Source organism: Oncorhynchus gorbuscha, linkage group LG19 (genome assembly GCF_021184085.1).
Source record: "Oncorhynchus gorbuscha isolate QuinsamMale2020 ecotype Even-year linkage group LG19, OgorEven_v1.0, whole genome shotgun sequence".
NCBI classification, from domain to species: domain Eukaryota; kingdom Metazoa; phylum Chordata; class Actinopteri; order Salmoniformes; family Salmonidae; genus Oncorhynchus; species Oncorhynchus gorbuscha.
The window spans coordinates 47,337,806-47,358,171 of NC_060191.1; the positions used below are offsets into that span (position 1 = coordinate 47,337,806).

The window sequence follows — 20,366 nt, forward strand, 5'->3', positions numbered from 1 at the left end:
CCCTATTGTAATGGCTGTTGGACAGTATTGAGTGTGTGGGAAAATGGGCAGTGGGAATTACTTGCACGGGGAGAAAAGGCAGTCGGTCGGTCGTCAGATGTGGAGCTGGGATGTGGAGCTGCTGGCACCCTGAATACACACACAGACACACACCCAGAGCCAAGCCGTCTGGCATCACATGGCACGCCAAGTACACTTCCACAGCCGCCAAGCAGGACTAAGACAGGCCAGGGAGGCCCCACACACACACACAGACACACACACACACACGCGCACACACATGCAGACATGCAGACAGGGCAGAGAGTGGCTGGCTTTGAAGAAGTGTTACATGCTGGGAGCCTGGAGGCTGCTTATGGAGCATTTCCTACCCAGAGGGCCGAGCGGTATACATCCTACCCAGAGGGCGGTGTAGTCTACAGACAGGTAGTGGCAGTTTGCTTTGGCGAGGTGTGGGTGTGTGAGGGGGAGTTGGGTGATGGGGTAGTAGGGGGATGAGATTTGTTAGAGACTGAAACTGCATCCCAAATGGCACCCTATCATCTACATAGCGTACTAATTTTGGCCAGGTGCCTATATATGGTAGTACGCTATGTAGGTTGGGATGCAGTCAGAGAGAGGCACTAGACAGCAGGAGACAGTCTGCTCAACAACACGTAAAGGAACATATGATAGAATAACATAGAAGTGCTTGGCATCATAAATATTCTTAACCATAACCAATATCTGTATCTGTATTCATCCTTACTGGCAACAGATGTATAATTGAGAGATATACCTCTCATACAACCACTGCCTCTGTCTCAGCTTCAATCCCCAGTGCTTGAGTTGGACTGAAACAGGTGTCGGTACTGTTTATATTTAGGTGCAGGAGCTCCACAGTACTTTTGAGCTAATATTCTATAAGAGGAACAGGAGCTCAAGCAGTTGAAAATGTGAGGTGCCGGTATTCAGACTCTGTGAGCTCCTGCCCAAGTAAATCACCGGGCCTCCCCCTATCCCCCTCTCTTCCTCTCGTTCCCTCTCTCCCACATTTCCCTGCCTCCATCTATCCCCCCCTCTCCCTCTATTTCCCACTCACACATTTCCCTGCCTCCTTCTATCCCCTCTCTCCCTCTAGTTCCCTACTCCCACATTTCCCTGCCTCCATCTATTCCCTCTCTCCCTCTAGTTCCTCATTTCCCTCCCATCTATTTCCCCTAGCCTCCATCTCCATCCCCTCTCTCCCTCTAGTTCCCACATTTCCCTGCCTCATCCCCTCTTCCCTGCCTCCATCTTCCCTGCCCCATCTATCTCCCTCTAGTTCCTCACTGCCAGATTTCCCTGCCTACATCTATCCCCCTCTCTCCCTCTATTTCCCTCTCTCCCACACTTCCCTGCCTCCCTCTCCCCCTCTCCCCTACAAATCTTACTCCCTCTCCCCCTCACCCTTCCCTCTCCCTGGGGCAGTCACTGGTCCAAGATCCCATCTGCACAGCCCTCTGTTAGCCCAGCGGAGAGCTTCCAAACCCTGGCCGTCTCAGCCCCATCCCCAACCCCTCTCCCCTAAACCCAACCCCAACTCATCCAAACTATGGCCGTCTCAGCCCCATCCCCAACCCCTCTCCCCTAAACCCAACCCCAACTCATCCAAACCCTGGCCGTCTCAGCCCCATCCCCAACCCCTCTCCCCTAAACCCAACCCCAACTCATCCAAACCCTGGCCGTCTCAGCCCCATCCCCTCTCCCCTAAACCCAACCCCAACTCATCCAAACTATGGCCATCTCAGCCCCATCCCCATCCCCAACCCCTCTCCCCTAAACCCAACTCATCCAAACTATGGCCGTCTCAGCCCCATCCCCAACCCCTCTCCCTAAACCCAACCCCAACTCATCCAAACTATGGCCGTCTCAGCCCCATCCCCAACCCCTCTCCCCTAAACCCAACCCCAACTCATCCAAACTATGGCCGTCTCAGCCCCATCCCCAACCCCTCTCCCTAAACCCAACCCCAACTCATCCAAACCCTGGCCGTCTCAGCCCCATCCCCATCCCCTCTCCCCTAAACCCAACCCCAACTCATCCAAACTATGGCCGTCTCAGCCCCATCCCCATCCCCAACCCCTCTCCCCTAAACCCAACCCCAACTCATCCAAACCCTGGCCGTCTCAGCCCCATCCCCAACCCCTCTCCCCCAAACCCAACCCCAACTCATCCAAACTATGGCCGTCTCAGCCCAATCCCCAACCGCTCTCCCCTAAACCCAACCCCAACTCATCCAAACTATGGCCGTCTCAGCCCCATCCCAACCCCTCTCCCCTAAACCCAACCCCAACTCATCCAAACTATGGCCCCATCCCCATCTCAGTCACACAGATGATAGTGAAACAGGAATGAAATGAAACTCTAATTGTAATACTAGTCTCTAGAAACAGTTCCCTCTTTCCCCCAGCACTCCTGTATGTTACAGGGTCTGATTGCAGCGGCAGCAGCAGCTTGGAAGTTTGGAAGAAACAGCGACTGATAAAAAGCAGAAGAAAAAAAAACGAATGGTCTTTTTCTCATAACTGACACAACAACAACCTAGGAAAACGATATCTCTTAATGAGGCATAATTCCGGTTTTGACACCGCAGCGGGATCTGGCCAGGAGGCCCTGTAGCGAATTTAGCGGGCCTGTGGTTTGTCAATGGTTTGCTTCTTTTTTTGTCTACCATACCCATTTTTGCTTAAGGTGTCTTTTGTTGAGGTGTGACATGTCTTTTTGTCAGATAAAGCCCCACCATATCCTCCTACAGCTGAATTAGGTAAATAAAGTGGAAGCCTCTTTTGTCTTCAGCTGTCAGAGGGGCTTTGCACTGTCCCAGTTACCTTGGAAACCTTGGAGAGGTGAAGGAGAGGACAGCCAGAAGAGAAGAGATCCTCCAGCTCTTCAGACACCAGGTAAACGCCTCACTTAGGTCTGTGTCCCAAATGGCACCCTATTACCTATGTAGGGCACTATATGTAGTGCACGATAAATAGGGAATGGGGTGCTATTTGGAACACATCCTTAGCCTTTCTCCAACCTAAACCCCCTCACTTCATTCTCCACTCTAAACTCTCTTATCCTCTACAATCCAATCTAAACAGCTTGAACATTAAAATAACACTTAATGCCTGACAATACAGCAGAAAAATCCAACATATCCCTTTTCCATCTGTGTAGTACAATGCATTCGGAAAGTATTCAGAACCCTTGACACATTTTGTTAGGTTATAGCCTTTTTCTAAAATTGATGTTTTTTTTTACATCTACACACACTAACCCCCAAGTTTTTAGAATTTTTTGCAAATTAAAAAAATATATATCACATTTACATAAGTATTCAGACCCTTTACTCAATACTTTGTTGAAGCACCTTTGGCAGTGATTACAGTCTTGCGTCATCTTGGGTATGACGCAACAAGCTTGGCACACTGTAACGGCGTTCGTCTGTTGAAAAAGAGAGTCGGACCGAAGCGCAGCGTGTAGGTTACTCATGACTTTAATGAAAGATATGACGGTACATGAAATAACTGAAATACGAAAACAACAAACGAAACGTGAAACTAATTACAGCCTATTTGGTGAATACTACACAAAGACAGGAACAAACACCCACAAAATACAAAGCGAAACTGAGGCTGCCTAAATACGGTTCCCAATCGGAGACAACGATAAGCACCTGACTCTAATTGAGAATCGTCTCAAGCAGCCAAACCTATACCACACGCCTAATCAGCCGCAATCCCAAATAATACAAACCCCAATACGAAACACAACATATAAACCCATGTCACACCCTGGCCTACCCAAACATATAACAAAAACACAAAATACAATGACCAAGGCGTGACACACACCTGTATTTGGGGAGTTTCTCTCATTCTTCTCTACAGATCCTCTCAAGCTCTGTCAGGTTGGATGGGGAATGTTGCTGCACAGCTATTTTGAGGTCTCTCCAGAGATATTCGATCGGGATCAAGTCTGGGCTCTGGCTAGGCCACTCAAAGACATTCAAAGACTTCTTGGCTGTCTCTTTAGGGTCGTTGTCCTGTTGGGGGGTGAACCTTCGCCCCAGCCTGAGGTCTTGAGTGCTCTGGAGCTGGATTTCTTCAAGGATCTCTCTGTACTTTGCTCCGTTCGTCTTTCCCTCGATCCTGACTAGTCTCCCAGTCCCTGTCGCTGAAAAACATCCCCACAGCATGATGCTGCCAACACCATGCTTCACCATAGGGAAGGTGCCAAGTTTCCCCTTGGCATTCAGCCCAAAGAGTTCAATCTTGGTATCATCAGACCAGAGAATCTTGTTTCTCATGGTCTGTGTCCTTTAGGTGCCTTCTGGCAAACACCTTTTATTGAGGAATGGCTTCCTTCTGGCCACTCTACTATAAAGGCCTGATTGGTGGAGTGCTGCAGAGATGTCCTTCTGGAAGGTTCTCCCATCTCCACAGAGGAACTCTGGAGCTCTGTCAGAGTGACCATCGGGTCTTGGTCACCTCCCTGACCAAGGCCCTTCTCCCCCGATTGCTTAGTTTGGCCGGGCGGCCATCTCTAGGAATAGTCTTCGTGTTCTTGGGCACCTTCAATTCTGCAGAAATGTTTTGGTATCCTTCCCCAGATCTGTGCCTCGACACAATCCTGTCTCGGAGCTCTAAATTCCTTCAACCTCATGGCTTGGTTTTTGCTCTGACATGCACTGTCAAAAGTGGGACCTGATATGGACAGGTGTGTGCATTTCCAAATCCTGTCCAATCAATTGAATTTACCACAGGTGGAATCCAATCACGTTGTAGAAATATCTCAAGGATGATCAATGGAAACAGGACGCATCTGAGCTCAATTTCGCGTCTCATAGCAAAGGGTCTGAATAGTTATGTAAATAAGGTATTTCTGTTTTTATTTTTAACACATCTGCAAAAAAAATTCAAAAACCTGCTTTCACTTTGTCATTATGGGGTATTGTGTGTAGATTGGTGAGGAACATATTTTTAAATACATTTTTAGGATAAGGCTGTAACTTAACTCAATATGGAAATGGGGAAGTGGTCTGAATACTTCCCGAATGCACTGTATTTCTCCTCTAGGTAACGGTCTCTCCATATCCCTTCAAAATGATTTCAGAACTTCAGACCCCATCAACCCCCAATGGTAGTTGTCTTTCAAATGTAGTCTTCATTTGACATTTGGTAATTCCCAGTTCGTATACCAAAAACCTAGCAGCTTGCATACATACAAGTTACAGATATCTGACTTCACATGAACAAAATGCAGCAGATAAGGTTTTCAAGACTTGTAGTAGAAGCAACTAAAATTGTTGAAACTCTCTAATGCGAGATTCACCTGTCGACAGGTTGACTAGAAGAACTGAATAGACAATGTCCTACCTCTAGGATGCAGGTCCCAGCGGCCGTGTTCTCCTTGATCGATACATTGTAGAAGTTGGTACCGAACACAGGTTCGTTGTCATTAATATCCTGCAGCACCACATGGACCAGAGCTGTGGAGGACAGGGAAGGCCTCCCTCTGTCTGTAGCCACCACTGTCACATTCGGCCTGGGCTGCGACTCGTAATCCAGCTGGGAGAGTGTGGTGATGATCCCTGTTACTGGGTCTATGGTGAACCACTGGGCCTGGTTCTCATCCTGGCCGGCCTTGCCATCCTGCAGGAGGCTGTATGTGATGTCTCCATTGGGCCCCTGGTCTTTGTCTCTAGCCGTGACCTGCAACACGAAGCTCCCTGGGAACACCACCTCAGGTATGACCTGTCTGTACTGCTGCTGATCAAACAGAGGAGGGTTGTCATTGACGTCAGTGACTTGTATCGTAAAGGAGGACTCAGCCCTGAGAGGAGGGGTGCCTGCGTCTGTAGCCATCACCCTGAGTTCGTATGTGTCCCTCTCCTCTCGGTCTAGGATCTGGTCCACACACATCAGGTAGATTATGTTGTCTTTGGTGGTCAGGGCAAACTTCCCGTCCCCTCCTTCCAAGGAGACATTGACATTGGCGTATTCTCCGTAGTCTGGGTCGGTGACGGAGATGCGGGCGACATACTGGCCAGGCTGGGCACCCTCGGAGATCTGTGGGGAGCCGTCTTCGCTGAGGAAGATGATGGTCATGGTGGGCTGGTTGTCATTGTAATCCCGGACGTGGATTGTGACGAAGGCGTTGGTAACCTCGGGCTGCGTGGCGTTATCCCTCGCCTGGACCACAAGCTCGTGGACCCTCCGCATCTCAAAGTCCAGAGGCTTGTTGAGCGTGATGACACCGGTATGAGAGTCGATGACGAAGTAGCTCTCCGGGTCGCTCTGCCTGCGGTTGATCTCGTACAGAACCAGACCGTTGTCTCCCTGGTCGATGTCAGAGGCAAAGACTTGGAGAATGTTGCTACCCGGCTGCAGATTCTCTGAGATAATGGCGTGGTAGCGACTCTGGTTGAAGACTGGAGCGTTGTCGTTGATATCCTGAACCGTCACATCTAGCACCATCTGACCAGTCCTCTTAGGGGAGCCTCCATCGAACGCCTCCAAGGATAGTGTATAAGACGGTCTGGTCTCGCTGTCCAGAAGAGTGTTGACCACCAGGTCCAGATAGAGAACCTGGTTGGATCCTCTCCGGGTCTCCAGGAGGAAAGCCTGGCCGGGGTTCCCATCTTTAATGAGGTATCCCTGGGTAGTCAGTTGGCCTTTGTCCCCATCCACCGCCGGCTCTAGGGGGAACCTGGTTCCCACCGCTGTCATCTCCGGGATTTTGAACGCCGCTCTCCTCCGGGGGAATGTAGGAGCATGGTCATTGATATCATTCACTGTGATGGTCACTTCAACGGTCACACCCGTCATAGTCACTGCAATGAAGTTGTATCGATCCCTCAGCTCATGGTCCAACACCTTGGCTGTCTTGATGATGCCCGTGCTCTCATCTATGTCCAGGTCACTCCCCACCCCGGTGCCCTCGTGGTCTGAAATGAAGTAAAGATTTGCGGTGACACCAGGAGGTAACCCAGCGCTGATGTCCCCTACGATGGTCCCGGCTGGCTGTTCCTCGTCCAGCTGGAGCTCCAGGTTCCCCAGGACGGTGGAGGAGTGGACGGTGATCAGCTCCAGGACGATGTAGGCCAGCAGCAGGACCCCTCGGCTCCACCGGCCCTCATCCTGCAGCGACCTCGACACAGACCGCCCCAAACCCTTGGCCTCGGTCTTCATTCTGAAGGGTTCTTCCTAAACCTGAGAGGGACACAGAGAGGTGGGATAAATGTTAGTGTAGTGTACTGATCGTTACTTCCTGACAATGTGTGCGTCCCATTTGGCACCATGTTCCCTACACAGTCCAATTCTTTTAACCAGAGTCAAGGTGCCAGAGTCAAGGTGCCCTTTGGGAGTAAGCCCAAGAAAACCTCTCGGCTGTTTGTCTTGTTTGTCAGGTCATGTAATCAGGAAACATTCCTGGCTCCTCTTATGACCTGATACAGCAACAAAAGCGGAGTGCTTTTTATTGGCATAACAAAGAGAGGGGACAAGCTTTTTCAGTCCATTTGAAGGACTGAATGAAGGAAAATGCTTTAAGGTTAGTTTTTCCATGTGCTTTACAGGCAGGGGTCCCAACCAGTGCATATAATAGATCCCTTGCATCACGTCATTTCCATCCCCTCCCTCCAGTCACCTAATAAGTTCCTTTGGCAAAACAGAGAACCCTCTCTTTACTAGATAACAGTCCAGACCACAGAAAAGACCACCTGGGTTGAAATCTTTCAAATACTTTGAGTGTTTGCTCTAGCCTGCCTTGAATGGCAGGTGGGCATGGTTAGAAGTTCTGGTACAATTCTATTTTCAGTAGGACAGGCAAGCTCATTCAAGTGAAGATCATTTATTTGAAATGATTTGAAATAGTATTTGAACCCAGATCTCCCGCAGGCGTACGTCAGAACCACAAATGGTCTCAACATTCAGTTCTAATCAGAGAGGTCCAAATGCAGCCAGGCTCTCTGGTCTGTAACCCTACACTATAGAGCTACTGTGTGTGTGTGTGTGTGTGTGTGTGTGTGTGTGTGTGTGTGTGTGTGTGTGTGTGTGTGTGTGTGTGTGTGTGTGTGTGTGCGTGCGTGCGTGCGTGCGTGCGTGCGTGCGCGCGTGCGTGCACGCGTGTGTGTGAGTGTGTGTGTGTGTGCGTGCGTGCGTGTGTATATGTATTTAGACAGTTCTCTAAAGCACATGCATATCTAGGACCAGGGTATGTGCTTGCATGTATGAAACAAGGGAGATTTACGAGACTGCAGATGAGTACTCACAGACAGACTGAGTGTGAGCTCTTATAGAGGGACCGTGTATGAAAAGCTCTTTACAGTATTGAGGTCTCCCTGAGCCCATATTTCCATTGGGATGTTAACTTGAGGAATGTCCTTCCTGGTCAATGTGTGGAGAGTAAACCAGAGCCCAGAAAAGTAAAGCTGTGTTATAGCATCAGAGAGAAAAACACTCTACTTTATCCACTTGTTTTGAGAGGCGTAAACCTCCTGCCATTTCCCTGTGATATATGCCCTTAAAATGGTTCATGAAACTCCTGAAATGTCGGTCAGCTGCCTTTCATAAATTACACCTTTGGCAAATCAGGTAATTATGTCAGAAGTGAAAGTGTCTTCTTGGCTCCTGTAACCTATATTTCATTACTCACAAGTGATTCTGAGTCCATAAATTTGGTGGATATTGAGAGCACATTTCTGCTTTTGCCTTAGTCTCTGTGATGGGTCTAACCTTTTACAAGACTCCATGGTGGCTCTGTATGGAATAAAAACAAAGAACACTTTAAATAAATATTGTTCAATAAAGTGCATGGAAGGTAAAAAGGGGCCAAATCTCTGTTTCTGAGCTGAGCATTTCTTGACATAAAAGGTGGAAAAGTGGAAGTTAGAAATTGTGGAAAATGGTCAGATACATTCTAATGTATACATAACAGAGCTCTGTCTAAGGGCCAGAAATACCTTTTGATAGCACAGTGAACTGTTCAGGGGGACATCCTTAACAATATGTCCTGACTCTCTCTGTAGTTCTCCGATTATTTAAGACATAACAGCCAAGAGAGCACTACATTTGAACAACCACAAAGTGTAACAGTGAGAATGAGGATGATATGGATTGCCACACAAAACGATGATTTCTAAAACACTGAAGAAGAGATACTATGAAATGGAGCAATTACACACTCGGTGTCCCAAATGGCACCCTATTCCCTACCTAGTGCACTACTTTCGACCAGAGCCCTATGGGCCCATATACAGAATAGGGTGCTAATTGGGATGATAAAACTGTTTCACATTATAGATAACCCAGTTTTGGCAGGGTATCTCCCAACTGTTGATGACTTGTAATTTGTTGTGAGACCCTATGAAGCATTGTGGGATGTCTGAATGAGCTGACTGTCACCGTCTGCTGAATAGTCCAAAACCACTAAATGTGTCTCTGGCAAACAAGTAATTATTGTCTGTCTCTCATAACAAGAGGAGATCCGTTTGTTTTATTTCCAGTTGTCAGTGGTTCTGTTGAATTCAATCCTATTCATAACTCATTTATTTTGTCCTGTGAAAAGAAATCAACTTTAATGTTCTCCTAGACAACTCTGACCATGAAAACAGAAGTTTTATTACATGTTGGGGAATTATGTTTTTTACTTTAGGAGAATATTCTAGAGGCCTACCAGACTCCCCCTAGTGGCAGTACTGCACCATTCAGGGAAATATCCTCGCTTCAGACTGTACAGTGCTACATGTGTGTCTCCTCCTCTCATCTCCTCTCTCCTCTCTCTTCTCTCCTCTCGTCTCCTCTCTTCTCCTCTCTTCTCCTCTCTCCTCTCTCTCTCTCTTCTCTCCTCTCTCCTCCTCTCATCTCCTCCTCTCTCCTCTCTCTCTCCTCCTCTCTCTCTCTCCTCTCTCCTCTCTCCTCCTCTCATCTCCTCTCTCTCCTCTCTCCTCTCTTTTCTCTCCTCTCTCCTCTCCCCTCTCTCCTCTCTCTTCTCCTCTCATCTCCTCTCATCTCCTCTCTCCTCTCTCCTCTCCTGGCTTGGCTCTAATCATGGGTGCTGGAAGCCTGCCTCCACCAGATGGGATTCCAAGGCTAATTTCAGTCAGTCATGATTGTGAGCCGTCATTCAATAACACAGTACAAACTGTGGAAGACCATGGAATTGGAGTGAAATAAAAACAGAACTCATTCTAGTTCTGTGGTGAAAACCGACAGTCAGGGCATTCTTAAGTGACAACTTTTATATGTAGACAGCAGAGTTATGTTGTAGCCTGCTGTTAATTTCACTCTTACTGTGGTTAAAATATTGAATTTGACATGCTGAACCCTTTTCTTTACATGTCTTTATCTATGCATGGCTTGTAAATTCATCTAGTTGAGTGCCTTCTAAGACAGTGAAGCAGTTTACAACAAGCATCCGTTCACTGTATCTGGTGCCTATGATCCATCCCAAATGGCACCCTATTCCCTACATAGTGCACTATGTTTGACCAGAGACCTAATCTCAATGGTTTATACTGTAGTTGGCCAGGATTTTAAAAGCTTTCACTACTAATTATCCACTAATGGCAAAGTCTGTGGTAGCTCCATATATTAGGTACAATTTAAGTCCACAGAGGTTTCCATTGCGCTGCCAACATGGAAGTACTTTCGAGCAATAATGATTTACTTTATAGCCATGCTGAGGCAGGACTTCAAGGTGTTTTTTCAAAGGAAAAAAGGATGACTTTTCAAGGAGGCAGGAATCTTTGTTTCGAATGCCACAGCAGAAATAATGCAGACACTGGTCTTGGTCTAGTCGTGTGTGTGTGTGTGTGTGTGTGTGTGTGTGTGTGTGTGTGTGTGTGTGTGTGTGTGTGTGTGTGTGTGTGTGTGTGTGTGTGTGTGTGTGTGTGTGTGTGTGTGTGTGTGTGTGTGTGTGTGTGTGTGTGTGTGTGTGTGTGTGTGTGTGTGTGTGTGTGTGTGTGTGTGTGTGTGTGTGTGCGCGCGTGTGTGTGTGCGCGTGTGTGTGCGTGTGCGCGTGTGTGTGTGTGTGTGTGTGTGTGTGTGTGTGTGTGTGTGTGTGTGTGTGTGTGTGTGTGTGTGTGTGTGTGTGTGTGTGTGTGTGTGTGTGTGTGTGTGTGTGTGTGTGTGTGTGTGTTGCAGCTGGAGGACCACTCTGCTGCAGCCTAATAGATCTAGCAGGCCCAGCCACCAGCCTGGGTCCTACAGCTCTACTATAGCTCTAACTGTATGATGCCAGATTAAGCCCAACATAAAGTCACAAACGACACACTAACTCAGCATAGTACTATGGCTTTATAGCTCGAACAAAGTTCCTTATTCTTGTACTAAATGCTCTATTACATATAACACGTATGGTTTCCCCCACTGGCTGACTGGCTGACTAGCTGACTGGCTGACCGGCAGGGATTGGGGGGTTTGGGTTCTACTAGCTGCTGGACAAACAGAGAGCTACCTAGCTGATCAAAGATGTTTCTCCCTCCCTGTAGTCTGGAGCAGAGGGAGAAAGCATAAGGGGGACGACATAGCTGTGCTGCTGCCAGGGGCTTTGGAACATGCCAAAGGGGAATCCTGAATACAGGCCAGTTAAGTGCCAGCTGGGAGCCTTAGGGAAGAGAACAAATACAGGCCTGAGCCTTGGGAAACGAGAAGTCTGTCTGGCAACACAGGACTTCAGAGTTCAGTAATAAAGATGTTGATGGTCTAATACAGAGGTTGGCAAGCAAAGCGCACAGAGACAGAATTAAAAGTGTCCCCCTTTCATCTTTATCACTAAGGTTGTGTCCCAAGTAGCACCCTATTCCCTATATAGTGCACAGGCCCTGGTCAGTAGTAGTGCACTATGTAGGAAACAAGGTACCGTTTGTTTCCATTTGGGACACAACCTAAGACAAATACATTATAAAGTACATCCATTCAAACACATCAATTTAACAAAACATTGACTCAATACTCATATCATGTCTAATAGCATTAGTGTGTGTGCAAACTTTGCCCTAAAACCCGACTAATGCTGATACTTTACTGTGTTTAAGTTTGTTTAAAGTTCTACATGGTCAGGCTTATTTGAACCCAGGTCCCTTTAAATCCCCTACACTGAGCCAAGTGTGTCAACAGGTCCTGGCTGCATATTAGTACCATATTCCCTATACGGTGCCCTACCTTTGACCATACCAGTGGCAACCCATCATTCAGGGCAGGTGGGGCAGAGTCCCAACTGTTTTGAGACCAACATGTTTAGCTAAAAACAAGTAAGGCAGCTCCAAAATTAAGGTGTTTCAGCCTCAGTGCTCAGCTCAGTGCTTTCTGTGGTGGTGTAGCAGCGGAGCGTAGGTGTTGGTAATGTTCTCTAGCTGCTTCGTGATTGGCTCAGTGTTCTGTCACTCATGGGACACTACGTCACCGCAGTAGAGCACAGGGTAGAGCTCGAAAATTCAAGCCCCCTGGGTGCTGCCATAGAGTTACATAAGATGTGCCCATCCAAGAAGGCTCAAGGTCATTGGTCACAGATAAAATTACGCCAAATCACATTATATCTTCCTGTAGCTTGATTGGACTGATCATGTCAGAAGGCACAGTGATGAAGGCATAGTGATGAAGGTACAGTGATGAAAGCACTGTGATGAAGGCACAGTGATGAAGGTACAGTGATGAATGTACAGTGATGAAGACACAGTGATGAAGACACAGTGATGAAGGCACAGTGATGAAGACACAGTGATGAAGACACAGTGATGACGACACAGAGATGAAGACACAGGGATGAGGACACAGTGATGAAGGCACAGTGATAAAGACACAGTGATGAAGGCACAGTGATGAAGACACAGTGATGAAGACACAGGGATGAAGACACAGTGATGAAGGTACAGTGATGAAGGCACAGTGATGAAGGTACAGTGATGAAGGTACAGTGATGAAGACACAATGATGAAGGCACAGTGATGAAGGCACAGTGATGAAGGTACAGTGATGAAGGCACAGTGACGCCGAAACACTGGTGATTTACCCCAAATATATTACTGAGTTTATATATAGAGTGTGCGACTCTCATAATTTTTATAATTTATAGTTCATTCGCATTTAGTCAGCACCTCTACTTAAAATACTTGTGACTGTGACTGTGTGCCAACTCATGTTTTTTATTGTACTGATCATGTCAACATCATACTTTCAAAGTCTAGCAGTCAAAGCTAACAGTCATTATCAAGAATCTCAAGTCAACAATATACTGGCAAATCCCTTTAAATCCTTGTCAAGTGAAGGGTAAATAATGAAGAAACGGTTCGTGGGAAACTGTTTGTCACCGTGCAATTAATGTATTGTTGGGTAGTGGCTTGTGTAGGCCCTAACAGTTTGTGGACACCATTTGTCACTGTTATAGTGCAATTCATGTATTGTGTGTTGTGTAGTAGCTTTTCTGGCATACATTTTTTTAAAGAGTTTGCTCCACTAAGATTTAAATGCAAAAATCGCCACTGAACCAAACATATTCCCAAAATAGTGCATAGGGTTCTGGTCAAATGTAGTGTACTATGTAAGGAATAGGGTGCCAACGCATACTGTTTCTCTCCCTAACAGAGCTGAACTTTTCTGGTTCTTGGTTTGCCATTGTCTCTGGGTCTTAGTAGACAGTACAGTACAAGTTTGGACACCTACTCATTCAAGGGTTTTTCTTTATTTGTACTATAGTCTACATTGTAGACTAATAGTGAAGACGTCAACACTATGAAATAACACATATGTAATCATGTCGTAGCCAAAAAAGTGTTAAACAAATCGAAATATATTTTATATTTGAGATTCTTCAATGTAGCCACCCTTTGCCTTGATGACCGATTTGCACACTCTTGGCATTCTCTCAACCAGCTGCATGAGGAATGCTTTTCCAAAAGTCTTGAAGGATTTCCCACATATGCTGAGCACGTGTTGGCTGCTTTTCCTTCACTCTGCGGTCCAATTCATCCCAAACCATCTCAATTGGGTTGAGGTCAGGTGATTGTGGATGCCAGGTCATCTAATGCAGCACTCCATCACTCTTCTTCTTGGTCGAATAGACCTTACACGGCCTGGAGATGTGTTGGGTCATTGTCCTGTTGAAAAAATATATATAATTCCACTAAGCGCAAACCAGATGGGATGGCATATCGCTGAAGAATTCTGTGGTAGCCATGCTGGTTAAGTGTGCCTTGAATTCTAAATAAATCACCAACTGTGTCACCAGCAAAGCACCCCGACGCCAACACACCTCCTCAATAGTTCATGGTGGGAACCACACATGCGGAGATCATCCGTTCACCTACTCTGCGTCTCACAAATGTGTGCCTGAGAGCTATCGCCACTTGGGAACATTTTCCACCATTTCTCCCCACACAAATGGCCTGATCTTGTAGTAACCTACAAACATTTCCTAACCTGATATTCCTTCAAACATTATGCTTTGTATTATATAAAAACACAATAGCCAGAATCTGGTTACCATTTAATTTATTTAGAAATGTTTAGCGTTTGTATTTATTTTGTTTGGTACAGCCAACTTCTCTAAGTCTACTCACCATGGTTGCTGAACTGGTTTCCTAGGTGAGCGCGCGCCGGCATGTTCACAGCTTTAGGTTGAGCCCTGATAAAGGTTGCAGCACTCTCGTTAGTTGGTTTCTCCGGTTTCGGTGTGTTTTCATAGTTTAAATCAAATCAAATGTTATTTGTCACATACACATGGTTAGCAGATGTTAGTGTGAGTGTAGCGAAATGCTTGTGCTTCTAGTTCCGACAATAGTGTAATAACCAACGAGTAATCTAACTAACAATTCCAAAACTACTACCTTATACACACAAGTGTAAAGGGATAAAGAATATGTACATAAAGATATATGAATGAGTGATGGTACAGAGCGGCATAGGCAAGATGCAGTAGATGGTATTGAGTACAGTATATACATATGAGATGAGTATGTAAACAAAGTGGCATAGTTAAAGTGGCTAGTGATACATGTATTACATAAAGATGCAGTAGATGATATAGAGTACAGTATATACCTAGACATATGAGATGAATAATGTAGGGTATCTAAACATTATATTAAGTAGCATTGTTTAAAGTGGCTAGTGATATATTTTACATCAATTCCCATTATTAAAGTGGCTGGAGTTGAGTCGGTGTGTTGGCAGCAGCCACTCAATGTTAGTGGTGGCTGTTTAACTGTAACTCGTTCGTCTGTTGTATGAAGAGAGTCAGACCGAAATGCAGCGTGTAGGTTACTCATGACTTTAATGAAGATAAATACGGTACATGAAATAACTGAACAAGAAAACAACAAACGGAACGTGAACTAATTACAGCCTATCTGGTGACAAACACAGAGACAGGTACAATCACCCACAAAATACAACGCGCACTCAGGCTACCTAAATACGGTTCCCAATCCGAGACAACGAGAAACAGCTGACTCCAATTGAGAATCGCCTCAGGCAGCCAAGCCTAACTAGACACACCCCTAATCATACACAATCCCAATTAGTACAAACCCCAATACGAAATACAACATATAAACCCATGTCACACCCTGGCCTACCCAAACATATAACAAAAACACAAGATACAATGACCAATGTGTGACAGAACCCCCCCCTAAGGTGCGGACTCCGGGACGCACCTCAAGAGCATAGGGAGGGTCCGGGTGGGCGTCTGTCCATGGTGGCGGTTCTGGCACCCCACTCCATAAATGTCCTAGTTCCTCCCCTTCGCGTCCTGGGATAATCCACCTTCTCCGCCGACCATGGCCTAATAGTCCTCACCCTGATCCCCACATAACTGAGGGGCAGCTCGGGACCGAGGGGCAGCTCGGGACAGAGGGGCAGCTCAGGACAGAGGGGCAGCTCAGGACAGAGGGGCAGCTCAGGACAGAGGGGCAGCTCAGGACAGAGGGGCAACTCAGGACAGAGGGGCAACTCAGGACAGAGGGGCAGCTCGGGACAGAGGGGCAGCTCGGGGCAGAGGGGCAGCTCGGGACAGAGGGGCAGCTCGGGACAGAGGGGCAGCTCGGGACAGAGGGGCATCTCAGGACAGAGGGGCATCTCAGGACAGAGGGGCATCTCAGGACAGAGGGGCAGCCCGGGACAGAGGGGCAGCCCGGGACAGAGGGGCAGCCCGGGACCGAAGCAGACCGAAGCAGCCCGGTACTGAGGGGAAGCCCGGTACTGAGAGGCAGCCCAGTACAGAGAGGAAGCCTACTACTGAGAGGAAGCTCAGTACTGAGAGGAAGCTCAGGCAGGTAGTAGGCTCCGGTAAATCCTGGCTGGCTGGTGGAACTGTATGATTCAGGTTGTCTGGCCGATCTAGAAGATCTTGGCAGACTGGCACTTCTGGCGGATCCTGGCAGACTGGCACTTCTGGCGGATCCTGGCAGACTGGTGACGCTGGGCCGACTGGGAGCACTGTGCAGACTGGGAGCACTGGGCAGACTGGGAGCACTGGCGGAGCTGGGCAGACTGGGAGCACTGGCGGAGCTGGGCAGACTGGGAGCACTGGCGGCGCTGGACAGACAGGAGACTCCGGCAGCGCAGGAGAGGAGAAAGACTCTGGCTGCGCTAAACAGGCGGGAGACTCCAACAGCGCAGGAGAGGAGAAAAGCTCTGGCTGCGCTAAACAGGCGAGGCGCACTGGACGCGCTGGGCCGACTGGGAGCCCTGGCGGCGCTGGACAGACAGGAGACTCCGGCAGCGCAGGAGAGGAGAAAGGCTCTGGCTGCGCTGAACAGGTGAGGCGCACTGGAGGCCTGTCAGCGCCGGAAGTAACACATTGTAAATGCTAGTGTTTATGCATAGTATGTCATTGTTTCTAGTAACTTTCTAATTGCTGTACATTATTATGTAAAACGAGTTTCATACTATTTCCTTTCAAATGTGTTAATCGCTGTTATTGAGAATTTTTCTGTTTAGGGGATGCATGGATTTAAATGCCAAGTTAGGGTAGGTCCTTTTAGGATGCTGTCTCCTCATTTAGGGAAGCATGGTCAAAGTTTAGCATGGTCAGCGTCATTGAGGGCTTCAACCATGCTTCTGTCATTTTAAAGTAGTCAAAGTAGTCAACCGGGTGAGATTCCTATTGGTTACTGCCTCAATGGCGCTGATAGCACTCAATGGCACAGATATAACGATGAGTCCTCTTTTTTTATAAAGGTGAGCCCTCTGCTTTTTAGATATAACGAGCTACCACACCACACAGCCCCCCCAATAAAAACAAAACGAATTGGGGCGACCCCCTGGAGATCGCCCCCATAGAATTAATTAGGAATTAGAATACTAGAATGGACTTTAACCTTATGGTGGGATAAAGGTTAGCCGGTCCGGGAGATGGTCATCCAGGTTTGCCAGTGCAGCGATAAGATATTGTGTAAAATAATTAATTTGAAGAATTTATCTGCACTGTATGTTATTTAGCAAGCTAGCCAGAGGAATGATTCCATACATTTTTTATTATCTGATAATATGCCAACATAACATTTAAACAATGTAGTCAATCCACAGCCTAACACTGTCTGAAATCAGTAGTAGATTATAGGATTTAGAAAAGTTGTAAATGTGACAAGTAGGCTACTGATATTGCATCATGTAATAGCACTTTCATCTTTCCAAAAAAAAAAAACATTTATACATTTATGGTCTGTTTACATATATCTTAGGCTAGTTATACAGTACAGTATAAACTGTATCTATGATTATATGGGGCGGCAGGTAGCTTAGTGGTTAGTGCGCTGGGCCAGTAACCGAAAGGTTGCTAGATTGAATCCCCGAGCTGACAAGGTACAAATCTGTTCTTCTGCCCCTGAACAAGGCAGGCAACCCACTGTTCCTTGGCCATCCTTGTAATTAAGATGTTGTTCTTAACCGACTTCCCTAATAAGAGAACATTTTAGGTTTACAATGATTCTATTACACAATTTCTGATATATCACATGCCTTAGTTTTATTTTCCTGCATAAATACAATCTGGATTATGCTTTTAGTGCCATTCATACCAAGTAAACTGGTCTGGATTTCTCTCTAGAATAGCATGAGATTAGCTTTAAAACTGCATATGTTTCTCTCTGCCCCATAGCAATGTGTGTAGAATTGCAGGAGATTTGCTTTAAAACAGCAACATTTTCTCTCAGCCTCGTGGCAAAAATGTGCAAAACAACATGAGATTAGTTATAAAATTGCACATTTGCACGATTAAAAAATGTGTAGAATTGTAGGAAGTTAGCTGTTTCCCCCAATGCTGCTGTAACGGCGTTCTTCGTTTGTTGAAAGAGAGTCGGACCGAAATGCAGCGTGGTTGTTACTCATGTTCTTTAAAGAAGAGAATCGCGATACATGAAATAACTATACAAATACAACACAACAAACGGAACGTGAAAACCTAATTACAGCCTATCTGGTGAAACTACACAGAGACAGGAACAATCACCCACGAAATACACATTACATTTACATTTACATTTAAGTCATTTAGCAGACGCTCTTATCCAGAGCGACTTACAAATACACAGTGAAACCCCGGCTACCTAAATACGGTTCCCAATCAGAGACAACGAGAATCACCTGACTCTGATTGAGAACCGCCTCAGGCAGCCAAACCTATGCTACACCCCTACTCAGCCGCAATCCCAATAACTACAAAACCCCAATACTAAATACAACAAAATAAACCCATGTCACACCCTGGCCTGACCAAAGAATTAACAAAAACACAAAATACTAAGACCAAGGCGTGAAAGAAACCCTCCCCCCCCCTATGGTGCGGACTCCCGGACGCACCTCAAAACCAAAGGGAGGGTTCGGGTTGGCGTCTGTCCATGGTGGCGGTTCCGGCTCGGGACGTGGACCGCACTCCATTAATGAAATAGTTCCTCCCCTTCGTGTCCTGGGATAATCCACCCTTGCCGCCGACCATGGCCTAATAGTCCTCACCCAGAACCCCACTGAACTGAGGTGCAGCTCGGGACTGAGGGGCAGCTCGGGACTGAGGGGCAGCTCGGGACTGAGGGGCAGCTCGGGACAGGGGAAGCTCGGGACTGAGGGGCAGCTCGGGACTGAGGGGCAGCCCGGGACTGAGGGGCAGCCCGGGACTGAGAGGAAGCCCAGTACTGAGAGAAAGCCCAGTACTGAGAGAAAGCCCAGTACTGAGATGAAGCTCAGGCAGGTAGTAGGTTCCGGTAGATCCTGGCTGGCTGGCGGATCTGGAAGATTCTGGTGGACTGGCAGATCTGGAAGAGACTGGTTGACTGGCAGATCTAGAAGATCATGGTTGACTGGCAGATCTAGCTGCTCTATGCAGACTGACAGCTCTGGCTGCTCCATGCAGACTGGCAGCACCTTGCAGACTGGCAGCTCCTTGCAGACTGGCAGCTCCTTGCAGACTGGCAGCTCCTTGCAGACTGACAGCTCCTTGCAGACTGACAGCTCTGGCTGCTTCATGCAGGCTGACAGCTCCTTGCAGACTGACACCTCCTTGCAGACTGACAGCTCCTTGCAGACTGGCAGCTCCTTGCAGACTGGCAGCTCTTTGCAGACTGACAGCTCTGGCTGCTTCATGCAGACTGACAGCTCTGGCTGCTTCATACAGACTGACAGCTCTGGCTGCTTCATGCAGACTGACAGCTCTGGCTGCTTCATACAGACTGACAGCTCTGACTGCTCCATGCAGGCTGACAGCTCTGACTGATCCATGCAGGCTGGCAGCACCTTGCAGACTGGCAGCTCCTTGCAGACTGGCAGCTCCTTGCAGGCTGACAGCTCTGGCTGCTTCATGCAGACTGGCAGCTCAGGCTGCTCCGAACAGGCAGGAGGCTCCGGCAGCGCTGTAGAGGAGGAAGGCTCTAGAAGCGCTGAACAGGCGGGAGACTCCGACAGCGCAGGAGGGAAGGAAGGCTCTGATAGCGCTGAACAGACAGGAGACTCCAGCAGCGCTGTAGAGGAGGAAGGCTCTGATAGCGCTGAACAGGTGGGAGACTCCGACAGCACAGGAGAGGCGAGGGGCGCACTGTAGGCCTGATGCGTGGTGCTGGCACTGGTGATAGTGAATCGAGGACACGCACAGGAAGCCTGGTGCGGAGAGCTGCTACCGGAGGACTGGTGTGTGGAGGTGGCTCTGGATAGACCGGACCGTGCAGGCGCACTGGAAACACCGTGCGCTCCATTGCATAACACAGTGCCTGCCCGGTCTCTCTAGCCCCCCGGTAAGCACAGGGAGTTTGCGCAGGTCTCCTACCTGGCATAGCCATATTCCCTGTAAGCCTCCCCCCAATAATTTTTTGGGGCTGACTCTCAGGCTTCCATCCGCGTCACCGTTCTGCCTCCTCATACCAGCGC

The 20,366-nt window shown here is 47.7% G+C and overlaps 1 protein-coding gene across 1 annotated transcript in view; it reads right to left on the reverse strand.

Annotated features, from left to right (window-relative positions):
• LOC124004732 (protocadherin-16-like) overlaps window positions 1-20,366 on the reverse strand; it is a 222,272-nt gene that overhangs the window by 188,095 nt on the left and 13,811 nt on the right. The window contains exon 2 of the mRNA XM_046313459.1: window positions 5,388-7,223. Within this exon, the coding sequence (XP_046169415.1) occupies window positions 5,388-7,202 (1,815 nt within the window). The 5' untranslated portion in view covers window positions 7,203-7,223. The remainder of the gene's footprint in view (window positions 1-5,387; window positions 7,224-20,366) is intronic.